This window comes from Terrapene carolina, unplaced genomic scaffold (assembly GCF_002925995.2).
Source record: "Terrapene carolina triunguis isolate 2854851 unplaced genomic scaffold, T_m_triunguis-2.0 Scaffold62, whole genome shotgun sequence".
Classification (NCBI taxonomy): Eukaryota; Metazoa; Chordata; order Testudines; family Emydidae; genus Terrapene; species Terrapene triunguis.
Genome location: NW_020664413.1, coordinates 55,674,527 through 55,688,219, shown reverse-complemented (window position 1 = coordinate 55,688,219; position 13,693 = coordinate 55,674,527). Strand labels below are relative to the sequence as shown.

The 13,693-nt window shown below is 42.3% G+C and overlaps 1 protein-coding gene across 1 annotated transcript in view; it reads right to left on the bottom strand.

Moving 5' to 3' along the window:
• Nucleotides 1–10,489, bottom strand: part of LOC112111543 (aldehyde oxidase 1) — an 85,169-nt gene extending 74,680 nt beyond the window's left edge. The window contains exons 1-4 of the mRNA XM_026647669.2: nt 10,352–10,489; nt 8,106–8,163; nt 4,172–4,268; nt 2,651–2,759 (exon numbers count right to left, since the gene is read on the bottom strand). Coding sequence (XP_026503454.1) covers nt 2,651–2,759; nt 4,172–4,268; nt 8,106–8,163; nt 10,352–10,417 — 330 coding nt within the window. The 5' untranslated portion in view covers nt 10,418–10,489. The remainder of the gene's footprint in view (nt 1–2,650; nt 2,760–4,171; nt 4,269–8,105; nt 8,164–10,351) is intronic.
• Between the last annotated feature and the right edge of the window lie 3,204 nt (nt 10,490–13,693).

Below are 13,693 nucleotides of genomic sequence, written 5' to 3'. Positions count from 1 at the left end.
CTTCCTTTGTGGAATCTGGTGCTGACCACTACTGGAGATGGAGCACCGGCCTAGACAGACCATGGGTCTGATCCAGACTGGCAATTCCTGAGTTCTTTTGTCTTTACCTCAGTCTCTTAATATTATATGCAGTGCTGTAGCTGGATATGAGAGAAACAAGGTGGGTGAAGTAATATCTTTTATTGGACCAACTTCTACTGGTGAGAGAGAAAAGCTTTTGAGCTACACTGTCTCTCTCTCTCACCCACAGACAGGACCAGCTCTAGGCACCAGCAAAACAAGCACCTCCTTGGGGCTGCACATTCCCAGGGGCGGCACAGCAGCTGGTAGCAGTTGTGGAGGTGCAGCTGGGCCCGCATGGCCTCAGCCGCGCAGTGCAGGGCGCAGGGCATCTGTAGCACGTGGGCGCCGCTCACCACCTCAGCCTGGTTGTTGTGGCGCACCTCGCCCATGCCCGCCGTGTCGATGAGCAGGCGCAGCGCCCCGTAGCTCACGCCCTTCACCCGCAGGATGTCCGGGGACTTGGCGGCCAGCACCGACTTGTGGGCTCAGATCCGCCGGCCGGACACTTCGATCACCAGGTCCGGCTCCTCCGAGACCAGCTGCTGCGGGCTCCAGGGCTGCGCTCCAGCCTGTGGACAGTAAGTGCCAGGCGGCGGTCGGGCGATGTCGCCTCCCCCGCCTCAGACGCGCATTGTTAATCTCCCACTGGCTCTTCACCACCCGGCTGCAGGAGGAGGCTGCTCCGGGATCCTGCTGCGGGGCTTTGTCCCCCGCCCCGGGCGAACTGAAGCACAAGGAAGAGCTGAAACCGCAGGGAGCTCGCAAAGGGAGCGAGGCGCTTTCCCCATCCCCGCTCTCCTCTTCCCCAGCTGATGCGCTCCCTTCCGTGGAGCCGGGCTGCTGCTGGCTGCCCTTGCTTCGCTCCGCTTCCCCCAGAGCTTTCCCAGGTGTCCCTGCTGCTCTGCTCCTCCGCAGAGCCTTTCTGGACAGGCCTTTGCCTCACTGATATTCCCATCACCCGGGAAAAGGACACAGGATAGGACTGGGCTCTCCATGGCTCTCGCAGAGGCTGGACCTGGCTAATGTCCCCCCCCAAACACACACACTCCCAGCTCAGCAGCAGTCAGCCCCCCCTTCGCCTTCCTCTTCCCCCCCCCCCCCCTTTTTCCTTTTTTCCCTTTGCGGTTTAAGGCTAAATGTTACTGTGGGTTTTCCTTGCTCAACTCTCCTTCTTGGCACATGGTCAATCTCAGCCTTGTTTCCAAGCCTGGACTCCTCTCACCTGCTCACAGCAGAAAGAGGTGTGGCGGCAGCTGACCCTGCAGCCACTCACTGCTGAACTTTTCAACTTGACTAATTTCAACATTGTATAGATCTCTGTAACCATCGTATGTTTGCTGCAGCTTGATTGCTCAGACTTTCCGTGAGTGGCATTGACAGATCAATGTATAGTAATAAAGTATCTCACTTCCTGTTCCTCGGGGGAGTTTGATTTTTTTTCCTGGCGCAGTTTAATTTTCGATGAGCCTTTTTCCTATTTTTTTTTCTTCAGAGTAAGCAACACATGTTCTTTAACAAGTGAAAGATCATTGAGTTTTAACAGTTTTGATTTACCTAGATGTTCGTATCAGCCTGCATGCATCTCCCAAGATCAGTTTGACTAATTGCACTGTTTTATTTCAGCTCAAAGAGGAGCTAAAGATTTTCCTTTGACTTTCTGCTCTGAAATTTGCAGCAACAGAGTCAACTAAACATGCTTGATGTGTGATTATATTCTGCGATTATTGCCCCAATATTCAAACATGTGTAAAAGCCAAAAAAAAAGGGCGGGGGGGTTTGTTTTGCTTGGGGCGGCAAAAAACCTAGAGCCGGCCCTGCCCACAGAAGTTGGCCCAATAAAAGATATTACCTCACCCATCTTGTCTCTGTTAATATTAGGCAGTCTGGATGAAGGGGCATCTCTAATAAATCTTAATCAACCACTTTATACTTGTATTATCAAGGTTTCCAGTAAAAGTTAGTCTGACCGTTAACAACGTCTAACAAATATCAGACTTTTGCTGGCCCACTAAGATGAGTCTCACTGTTTATGTATCTTCTTTGCTGTGCCTCCAACACACAGTATATGCACTGTTTAGCAAGCAGCAACATTGCACATTGCGCCTTTTACAATACTTTGTTTTTTAGCAGAGCTGGACAAATAATCCAAAATATTTTCTGTATAGACATGCTATAATTTTAAGGTTAATACCTTTGGCCATTTTTGCAGCCCGTGGGCATTTCCTTTCTGGATTCAAGGAGGTGCCGGCATTGGCAGGAGATCACATACCTCTTAGTTCATCATCTAGAACTGTTTTATTTTAGCAAATAGGTTGTTCCCATACTATGCTGGAGATTCCTGAAGTTTTTGCAGCATGTGTGACATTTACTAGCTAACTGTACATAAAGACTATATTTTCCTGTTTTTCTCCACACGTTTTGAATTACACTGCAGAATCAGTTTAAAAATCCAGAGTCTTCAGCTATCTTTTAGTAGTGGGAGCAATACCATATCTTTAAAAATCATAACAATGCCGTACCACCACTGCCAATTAATCCTAGGCACGTGAAGGAAGAAAGCAAAAATCCTTTTACAGCATACTCTCACCTGAACTGGATGTATCCGGGTTTTTGTGCATCCTACGCCTTCCACAGTGGTGACTGCAACACCATGCAACGAGCATATTGGTAATAGACAGGCATTGGCAGAATAATGTCTTTGGATTGTAAAGGAGAATCAAGGACATTAAATATAGCGTAATAGTATTCTGTGGTAAATTAAGAAAGTGCTTTTTACTGTATCTCTCTAGCTATAAGCACCCATCATCATCATCAACATCATATTGAGTGAAACTAGAATTATAAGCTTTAAAAACATAGGGATTATATAAACAGTAATTCTTGTGTACGTTGTAGGAGTCGCATGCCTGGTCATGCAACAGTTGGCAGTTAGAGGCCTGTGCATGCCCCTCAAGCCTAACATTCTACGGGCCAAGAGTATAAATATCCCACCCTTTCCATCATTTAATCCTTATCTGCCATCAGAAGCTCTATTTGCAGGGCTCTGATGCAGAGGGCGGGAGGGAAGGTCAGAGTGTTTCTTTGCAAGCAACATAGTGAGAAAACAAGAGTTACTGTTGGTAACTAACCTCCCTTTTCTCCTTCATGACATTGCTTTCACAGAGCTCACTATAGAAGACTAGCTAGCACCTGTGCCCTGCTAGTTAAACAGTGACATAAGCACTGCTCTAAGTCAGTGGTTTTCAATCTGGGGTCCGCAGACTATGTCTAAGATTTCCAAAGAGGTCCATACCTCCACTTGAAATTTTTTAGGGGTCCACAAATGAAAAAAGGTTGAAAACCACTGCTCTAAATCAATATTTGCTCAATACAGAGTTGATGTAGCACTCAGAGAACAGCAGTGATGGCGGTGTGAGCTGAATTCCATCAAGGAGACCTAGAGGTTTTAGGTAACTATACGCTGTGGATACATGTCACTGAAGCAGCTATCCTCATCACTAAGCCAATGACATATTCAGGCATAGGTACGTTAGCCAGCTCCTAACAGGACTCAGTCAGGGCTGGCTCCAGGGCCGCTTGGGGCGGCAAAAAAAAAAAAAAAAAAGGAGAAAAAAGAAAAACCCGATTGAGCTGCCGCCAAAGAGGACGAGAGGGAGTGAAGGACTCGCCGCCGAATTGCCACCGAAGACTGAAGCGGAGTTGAGCTGCTGCCGAAGACTAAGTTGCTGAAGGACCCGCCGCCGAATTCCCGCCGCAGACCAGACGGGCCACCCCTTTCTATTGGCCGCCCCAGGCACCTGCTTCTTTTGCTGGTGCCTGGAGCCAGCCAGCCCTGGACTCAGTGCACAGTTTTTCCACTTAAATGGCCTTTGAACTAACAAGACCTAACCGCTAGGTTTTTCTGCAAATGATTAATCTAAATTGAATATTAAGTTAAAGTTTGACAAGCTTTTTTTAAAATACAGTATCACATATGAAAACCTTATCTACATTCTTGTTTTTTTAAAACAATACCGCCATATTTCCTTTAGTAAGCTGAAATCACGTTTATTTTTAAAAGGTCATAAAAATGTTTTGTTGAGTATTCCAGACAGTTTGTTAAGGATACTTTATGTTCTTGGAAGCTGGTTCATACGTGGAGATCATCACAGTGCAGGCTCCGCAGCCACCTCCTCCACAGCCATACTTAGTTCCTGTGAGACGGAGTGAAAGAGCTGCCATTAAGGAAAAAAGCTTATGGGTATTTAATAATTCGTTTTTTGCTTCTGCTCTGTTCCCAGTAGTTTCCCAGGTTGTATAAAGCTTGAGGACAATCTTCCTGAAGGCAACATATATAGAACCTGTAATTGGACACATGCAATGGCACATATATTAGAAGCTCATTTTTGCATTGCTTGAAATCTTCAATTATTTTAAGACCAAAACTACAAAATAAACTGACCAAGCTCCCACCAAGTTTATTGGAAGCTGTTGACTTCCTTTGGAAGCAAGAGCAGCCCACAATATGTAAATATCCCACTGGGACAGAAACAACAGTAGACATTCTGTATAGCTCACGTGTTCTGTTTCAAAGTGGCTGAACTGTATTTTTGGGTAAACTCAGCAACTTGCAGTGTAGCATGGGGGAAAGATTTAGGGCCCAAGACACGTGGGTGACATAAATTTAACTTAAATATGTAGTTAAGTGCTTTGCTGAATCGGGGCCTCAAAGTAAAGTAGGAATCTAAATACCTTTGTGGATCTGGGCCTTAGTCCTTAGGGCCAAGATTTTCAAAATGGCTGCCACTGAAGTTAATGGGAGCTGCTAAGTGCTCAGAGCTTTTGAAAATCAGGGCACCAAAGACTAAAATGTCTAGATTCCCAGTAGGGTTAAAATGAAACCTTTAGGTTTATTTTGAGTCTGTTAATATCACAAACTAAACAATGGGAAGATAAATGTATTTTGCATGGAAACCATTGTTTATTGAAATCATCACTCTTGCAGGAAATCAGATGAACAAAATGGGAATCAAACTGCTACCTAGGCAAAGTGCAATTCATCAAATTCAAATAGCCAAAAATACTTTTTTCGGCGGTATAACAATAGAAAAACAGGAATTTATTTCAGAGTTGTGAAATACAGTATTACAATTCTCAGAATTAACTGTATAGTATTTGAATGTAATGGGTCTCAAACTGATTTTGAACATGTGGGCAAGTATTCCACTTCATATTTACAACCAGAGCAAACGCCAAAGGCAGAGATTAGTGAAAGATATTTTTCCTCAAGCCTTGCTTTGGCCTCTGAGTCCTTTCACTGGCTCACATTTACATGCTGCATCAAATGTTAATTTCTTGTCCTTTTTGTCAAGGTTCTGCATTTCATCCCAGCCCACCTCTCAGATCTTGTGTTGTATCATCTGCCTCCTTGCTTTCCCAGTGATGCCATCCTCACCGTCCTGTGTCTCTCATTTCTACTCACATATTTGTGTCTTCTCCCACCTTGTCCACTATGCATGGATCAGCCTCCTAATCTCAGTGCCAGCTCCCACCCACTCAGATCCCATATTTCTCCACAATGCCACAGACACTAACCCATGTGACTCTGTTGTGTTCTTCATTCCAACATTGCAGAAAAAAAGAGTGATAAAAAATTCAAATCTGAATCAGCACCTCCTCTTGGTTTCCCAATAACTCTTCTCAGTGTCACCTGGAGTCTGATTTTTTAGAACTGTTAAGCACCCACCTCTTGAAGTCAGTGGGAGCTGCAGGGACTTAGCCACCTCTGGAAATAAGGTTCTTAGGCTATTTAATAACAGGGAGTATCTTTCTATTTGTCTTGTATAGCACCGAGCAAGTATTTCTGGTCCTGATTTTAGAAAAGAGTAGGGTAAAAATGTTGCCAATATGCCAACAATACAAGAAAATGTCTGACAGAGGTTCTCCACTTGGTGTATGGAGCATTTCCTGGTGGTCTGTGGAAGCCAGCTGGTCACATGGTGGTGGCTCTCTCCTTGTTTCCAGCTCATAAAGTTAATTAAAAGAAGCTAAAACTACACAGATACTTTCCCAATTTTACTCTTCCATGGAAGCAATTTCTTTATTTGCCACAGGGATGTTATGTGATCATGAATGAAACTTCGGAAGGGGAGCCACAGAATCACAACTGGGAGAGGAGATGGTTCACAAGTCACTCTCTCTACTGAGATGTGGTCCACGCTACTGACGTGCTTGAGGGCCCCTGGTTTAAGAACTTATGGAGTTGGGAGAAACATTCTCCCATGATTTATGGGGATTTATATCTTGGTTTGTAGAGTTCCTCCTACAAACCAAGACATTTATGCTTACATATAGCTTATCTAGATCCCTTTTGTCTGCTACACTTCCAACGTATCAGTAAAGAACTTCCGCCTTTGATGGAAGCTCATCATGAAAACAAGAACAATGAGGCGTCCGGTGGCACCTTAAAGACTAACAGATTTATTTGGGCATAAGCTTTCGTGGGTAAAAAAACCACTTCTTCAGATGCTTATGCCCAAATAAATCTGTTAGTCTTTAAGGTGCCACCGGACTCCTCGTTGTTTTTGTGGATCACAGACTAACATGGCTACCCCCGATACATGAAAACAAGCAAAGCTAATCCATGATTAGCACAAAATATTAATGTGCTGTCATCTATTCTAAACAACTTCTGTTTTTAGATATAAGACTACTGAGGAACATGCATAGATTAATCTCAAGCAGCATGAAACTAAAGAGGTTTTGTCTGTGCTTAAAAATTAGGAGCTTACTAAGTAATGTTTACTCTCCAATTTAATGGCAAATGTAGATCATCATATTACTATATTTTATTAATCAACCTTCAACTGAAGGATTTCAAAGCACTTTTCAAGTTGTATATATAGGTCTTGTTCAGGCACTTCTACTGAACTTTTTGGGTTCAGTGATCAGCTGTCCTGCACTAGAAACACTATCCAGCACATTTTAGGACAAGAATTGAAAATTACCTTCTCCAGATGACAATATCAATTTTTAGATACAGTACAGTAGGCAGAATAATTAAAAATTTTAAATTTAGCTGGGACACGGACACTAGTATCCCCACTCTTCCCAAAAGTGCCATTGGAGTTCTAATGACACAAGTGGTTAGGTCATCAGTTTTGCACATTATCCGAAAAACGGGACTTCCAGCAGCACAGTAGTCTCTTCCACCATTCTGAAGCATCAGCTCAGTTCAGAGAGTAAGTGACACTTACTAAATCCTGTATTCACACTTCACTAATACACACATAATCCACATACAAAGATACTGACTGCAATCTGGTTCTTAGTAAGGATTTAACAGCAGGTCTCAGATTACTAAAGATTCATTATTTTTAGAACTAGATTACCGAACATTATCACAGATTATCTGACAAGGGTAATTCAACTCCCCCCACTTACTTGCTAATTCACAGTGGATCTTCTATTAATTAATAGTCTAACGCACCATTTCCCACAGCTTCTAGCCTCCCTTCCAAGTACCCATGAGGCTTGGTTCATCTTATCTTATTTATTACAAAATCCCCGTGATTTGATAGAAGTGCTATATAAGTGCACGGTATTATCAGAGGATGTCAAAGCACTTCACAACACTAATTAATCTCTGAGAGGCAGATAAGTATTAATATCTTCATTTTACAAATGGGAATAGATGAGCACAAAAAGGGTAAGCGACATTCCCAAGGTGTCACAGCAAGTCAGTGGCAGAACTTGGTATAGAACCCAGATTGCCTGATTTAGCCATGTGCTCTGACCAGTGAACTACAATCCCTTTGAGTTAGAGCTAACATTAAGCTAATTTTTACAGTTTAATGGAGTTCCTAACATTAAAATATAGTCAAGCACTGAAGAGTGTTTGGCTCTTAAAAAGATACATAACTTAATATAGTAATTGTATGCAGCTTCAGGGCCCAATCCCTGTCATCCTTAATCAGGCAAAGCTCTAATTATCATCAGTGGGAGTTTTTCCTGAATACAGTCTGCAGGATAGTGCCCTAACTGCATCAACAAGGAAAGGATATGTCTCTTTCGGAGGTAAGACAACAGCATTTGTTCAGGATCAGCATTCTTCTCTACTATCTGCAGAAGGAAGGGAAACAAGCTGTTACAAAAATATTCAATGTTTATCCTTCTGGGCACAAACCAATAGTCTTCCTTCCCAGCCCCCACTTAACAAAACAGCACTTGCTAAGGGCCATAGGAGGGAATTTTTGCTTCTTTTGGAAGTTTTTTGTCTGACAGTCCTACTGCTAAAAATAAACTGTCAGGACAGCTTATCCTTAATAAAAACAACCCTGGTGATAGGAGGAATGCCACATCAAAGGAATCCATCCTGAGCCCTTCTAAAGGTAAAGGGTGCCAGGAATGGGACTCTATGTCAGCCTATGCACATACGCTTCATACGTATAAAGACATACAAAACCACTCTGGAGAACTCTCAGAATTGTGAACAGTCTGATGGCCTGTTGGAAGTGAAGGGGAGCAGAGACTATTCCACAGTGCAGATGAACACGGAAGTATTATTGCAAGGTTACAGATACCAGTTATTAAAAATACAAACACAGGAAGAGTTTACTACACACCCCCAGATCAGAAATGAATAAGGAAATCAATATGCTTGACAGATTATAGAGCCTCGTTATTATTTAAACATAATATGATGAACACTGGAGGGCAGATTAGCCAGGCCAGTGCCAGGGATCCCCTTCCTCCTAGTTTTACCCACAGATCTATACTGTACTCATCCTACAGAGTATCCAAATGCTTTACAAAATTATAATGCCCCACCATCCTCTCAAATGGGATGGCTGTAATGAATGCTATGACCATTAACAATATTTCTAGCTATCCATGCCAAGAAAACGTTACACAATGGTAATCAGATTTTATGCATCAGGGCATAAACTATGCAGGTCAGGAAGACTTCTCCCTCTTCATCCAGCACTGCATAAAACCGACTCAATACACTCTTCGTTCTGTGATGGTCTCTGACAGAGGAAGAATACTAAGCTACATGGAGCAATAGCATCATCCAGAAACTCCTACATACCTATCTGATTAGAGGAATCTTTATCCCATTATCTTGAATCAGCTAAACCTTAAAGTAGTGTTTAATCAATAGCCAGTTTAAGTAATTATGTTCCCATTACATCAACGTTCTACTAGGCCAGTAGCTTCCATTTCATTCATCATATTTTGTTATATTTTGGCATTTCCATTAGTGACATCTGCCTTCCTATCCTCTCCACATTGCACTGTGTGTCAAGAAAATGTATATTTCAAGCAAAACACAGAATTTTCAGTAATTTTTTTTTTGCACGCATGAAATTCTGAGGGAAATTTTCAAAGGATGAAAGGAGAGTTTGGCACCCAACTGCCATTGATGTTCCAGGAAGGGCTGCAGGCCTAACTCCCTTTTGTGATTTTGAAAATCTTCCCTCCTCTGGCATCACCATCCACAGGAATCTCGTGAGACACCAGGCAGCAGGAAGGAAAGTGCATGATCTGCAGGTCTGCCGTGGCCCCCCAAATTAACACGCCATCACTTCAACACTGGTTGACAACAGCCCTAGAGAGGTTATGGGATGTTCGTTTGGGGATGAAATGTTATTGTTCTCCCACTGCTTTTTGAAAATCATTTGCCTGTCAAGGACATTCAAAAAGCTGGGTGAGGTAGAAAGTTCAATGACAACTATTCTCCTAAACTTCACAGCACTTCAGGTGTATGATGTTAGTAGGAGTGGAACACCCTTCAGCTCCATGGCACTCTAGATTTTATACAAAAGAAAAATAATTTACCTAGCCATAGAAAGTGCCATGACAAAAAATGTACGGGGAGAAAAAAATGCCTCTTAGGGGGCAAAACTGCATAAAAGAAAGACACAAGGCAGAAGGCAGTTGTGTTAAATATTTAACTTCCTGATCCTGATATGAACCTGAAATTAACTCAAAACTTTCACTTTTAACTTGCCGTTCTCCTTACAGTCATTGCAAACAAGCAATGTCCGCAGAACGCTATCGGTGTGGAAGTGACAGCGAAAGACCCCCAGTATCATGCGTCTTCCTGGGGCGAGGAGCGGGGATTAAATAGCTACGTTACCGCTATATTGGCTGTTTCCTGTTCTGACCCTGCAGAGGAGAAAGGGAAGTGGGGGTGGAGAACTGCCCATGGAGTCGGAGGAACTTGGGTCTGTGTGTCCGGTTGCCATCACATGAGACGTGGCCAAAAGGACACTCCAACGCCTCCCGCCCCGCCCCACTCACTTACCTTCCTCCCGTTCACAGAGAAGATCAGCTCATCAGGCCCCGCTCCCCCTGCAGCGGGGAGAGACATTGCGAGACGCGGGGAATCACAGCTCCTGTCCCCGCAAACCAGCTGTGCTGTGCAGCGAGTGATGAACTTTCCTGGGCGGGGCTGCCTGTGAACTCGAGAGGCCAGGAGGCAAAGCCAGTAACATGAGAAGTCGGGGGTGCTGTGATCCGCAAATGTAACTGAGCTAATAAACAAGCAATAGATAGCTGCCACCCATTGTGCAATCCCAGATAAAAAGCCCAAACTGCTTCAAACACTTTCAAAACTGGTTCACCGCCAGGAAAGTCAAAGGCAGTGGTTACTATCGATCGCCAAGAAAAGCAACTAGAGGGACTGTTCTCCGGTTCTTTGCTGGAATAACTGTTGCATAAACCCTGGCACAGAATTTTAAGGAGGCACTCGCATTTTACAGTATGACAAACTGTTCATCATCCCATGTATCTGCTATAAAAAGGTGGCATCACCCCTCCTCGCCCCCCCCATTAACATACCATCACCATGGTCCAGAATGCAAGGAACTGCAATGGCCAATCCTAAAAATGAATGATTCACCAAAATAACATCATTGTAAGATTAGAGAAAAACAAAGATACACAAAGACATTACCCCTCTATATAGACCATTACTTAATTATTATTTATAACTATGGTAGCACCAATTATTTTTATTATTTATTAATATTGCTGTACACCCTAGAGGCCCCAGCATTATTGTGCTAGGCACTGTAGAAGCTCCAGCTGAGATAGGGACCCCATTTTGCTAGGCACTGCATAAACACAGAGGAAGAGCCAGTGCCTGCCCCAAAGACCTTACAATCTAAGCTGACAAGACAGATAAAGGGAGTATTATCCTCATTTTCACAGATGAGGAACTGAGGCACAGACAGATTACATGACTTGGTGAAGGTCCCATAAGAAGTTTGTGACTGAGCCAGCATCCAAATCCCAGCCCAGCATCTTACCCACAAAACCATTTGCAGAAAAACTACGTAACCTGTTCTTAGCTGCCTGTGGGGAATACAAACAAGCCCATCCTTCCTGCCACCTCAGACAAAATGAAAGCATGTAGAGAGACGTCAGTGTAAATATGCATAAATAAATAAACTATTTTCAAAAGCTAATGAAGTGTTTGAGTCATGAGAGAAAAAGTTAAAAAAAGAGAGAAAGGTTGAAAATGGAAGAGCTGATTTTTAAAAATGGCAATCACAATGGGGACATGTGTAGGAGTAGGATTTTATAATAACCCATAAGAATCTGTAACCCATAAGAATTAATGTATGATTTGATTTCATCCTGTCAGCCACCCTTTTTGAATAGCAGAAAGGAATGACAGACCAGAACAATCCTTATGACTGATCATGGTCACCCTTTTGTTTTAGGATAAGTTATCATGTCTACTATGGTTTCCTATATGTATTACAAAGTAGGCTCTCTACTTAAATATACATTTCTTTGTTTTAAGGTTTAGTAAGTAAAAGACAGGATTCTCTATTGTGTCTATGTTAAGTAGATTAGAGGAACATTGAAGGTCTGGGTCTCAATGTAAATCGTCTTGGTTATTGATTGTAAAACTTAGCAAGGTATAATTTGCAATGCCTTTTTGCTCATATAAATACTACTGATTGTATTCTCAATCTGTTTGTGTGAATGAGGAATGTATGCATCAGGAAAAGATAAGGTGTGAAGGCCATTGTTATAGCCAGAGTCAAGGAAGAAGGAGTGAAGAGACTTAAAGAACATCAAAGAATCATCAACGGGCATCCATAATGAAGGGTAGATTGACGACCCTGAGGTGAAGGCTGGCACCCCTAGGGACAATTGATTAAATCGGAACAAAGGACAGGATGACCCTCTCGGAGGTGTATTGGAATGTTTACATCAGAAACTGACACAGCAAAATCCATAGACTTCAATAGAGAAAAAAGACTATAAGATCAGGGTGCTTTGCCATGGGACTTTGGGTTCGTCTTGCCACACTCCAGGAGCATCGGATTGCGACCGATAGAGCCTCGCTCCCCTCTGCGACCAATCTGGCTGGCCACTAGATTGACTCAGACTCTGGACTGGTAACTATAAACATCACTGCAGGACTATGTGTGTGTGTGTATGTGTGTGTGACTGAAAAGCATATGCTAACTGTGGTATTCTCAATAAATGCTGTGCATATCTACCTTCCTCTATAAAGATCCCGTGTGCTTTGTATGAGCATAACACATAGACAGCTAATCCCCAAGCAAGCTCATGGGTCGGCTGGATCCCCATCCATTCGCAATACTAATATTTTCTCCCAACAATTCAAGCACTGTTTTAGAAATCAATTGAAGCCAAAGTCAAGAGGACTTGTACTCAAGATAAATTCACATAGCAGAGGATCAAGATAGAGCTGTCTGGATTTATCAGCAAAGCATTTTCCTATTATCTATGTTTATTTTATCTATAATTTACTCATTACAATATTTTATTTTTTTTTAAAGAAAGTTTGCTGTCAATGCTACTATAGTTGCAAACTGAGCAGCTTTTACTGTCTTTCCCCCAAAGCCACCGCCTATTGGTTTCATGTGGCACTTGATTTTATAGGCTGGGGCATTTAATATTAAGGCCACTATTTTCTGTAAAATTATGTTCAGAGATTTCATTGTTTTCCTGTTTGATTACTGAAGTTCATAATGTAATATTGATTCTTTAACTGCTACTGTTGTATAAAAGAGAAATACCGTCTGAAAAGAAGAAAGGACAGAAGCAGGCTACTTCTGTCTCCTGGCACAAAACATTTAATTTTCTAAATTATGAAGTATTGTTCCAGTGTGAAAAATTACTGTAAAATATCATGAGGTTACTTAATTGTTGTGTTTAAATGACTCCATACCATATGTGCTCAATTTACAAGTAAAAAGATGTCTTTTTCTACGTGCTAGCCTTGAAAACTCAACATGGGTTCTGAAAGTCAGGTACTTTCCTTCCCATGCATCAGCATAAACTGAAAGGGAAGGATGAAATTATGCCATCCTCACTGCTAAATGTGGTGTATCCAAGAGAAGATAAATACATTTTGTCCTTGATCAAATTTTGTATGCAAATATAACAGTATTAGTTTTTGTCTCTGAGCACAAAGATAAAATAACAGCTTTCATTTGAAGTTCTAATCCCTTTTCTCTAAACTGAACACCCCCACATTTGGGGAAATTTGGATATGAATCTTGACCTAAACTTTGTGGCTCAGACCATGTCTATTTTGAAAAGAGTTTATAAAGGATACTGCATCTTCTTGGTAATTGTTTCATGTCTTGATATCATCACA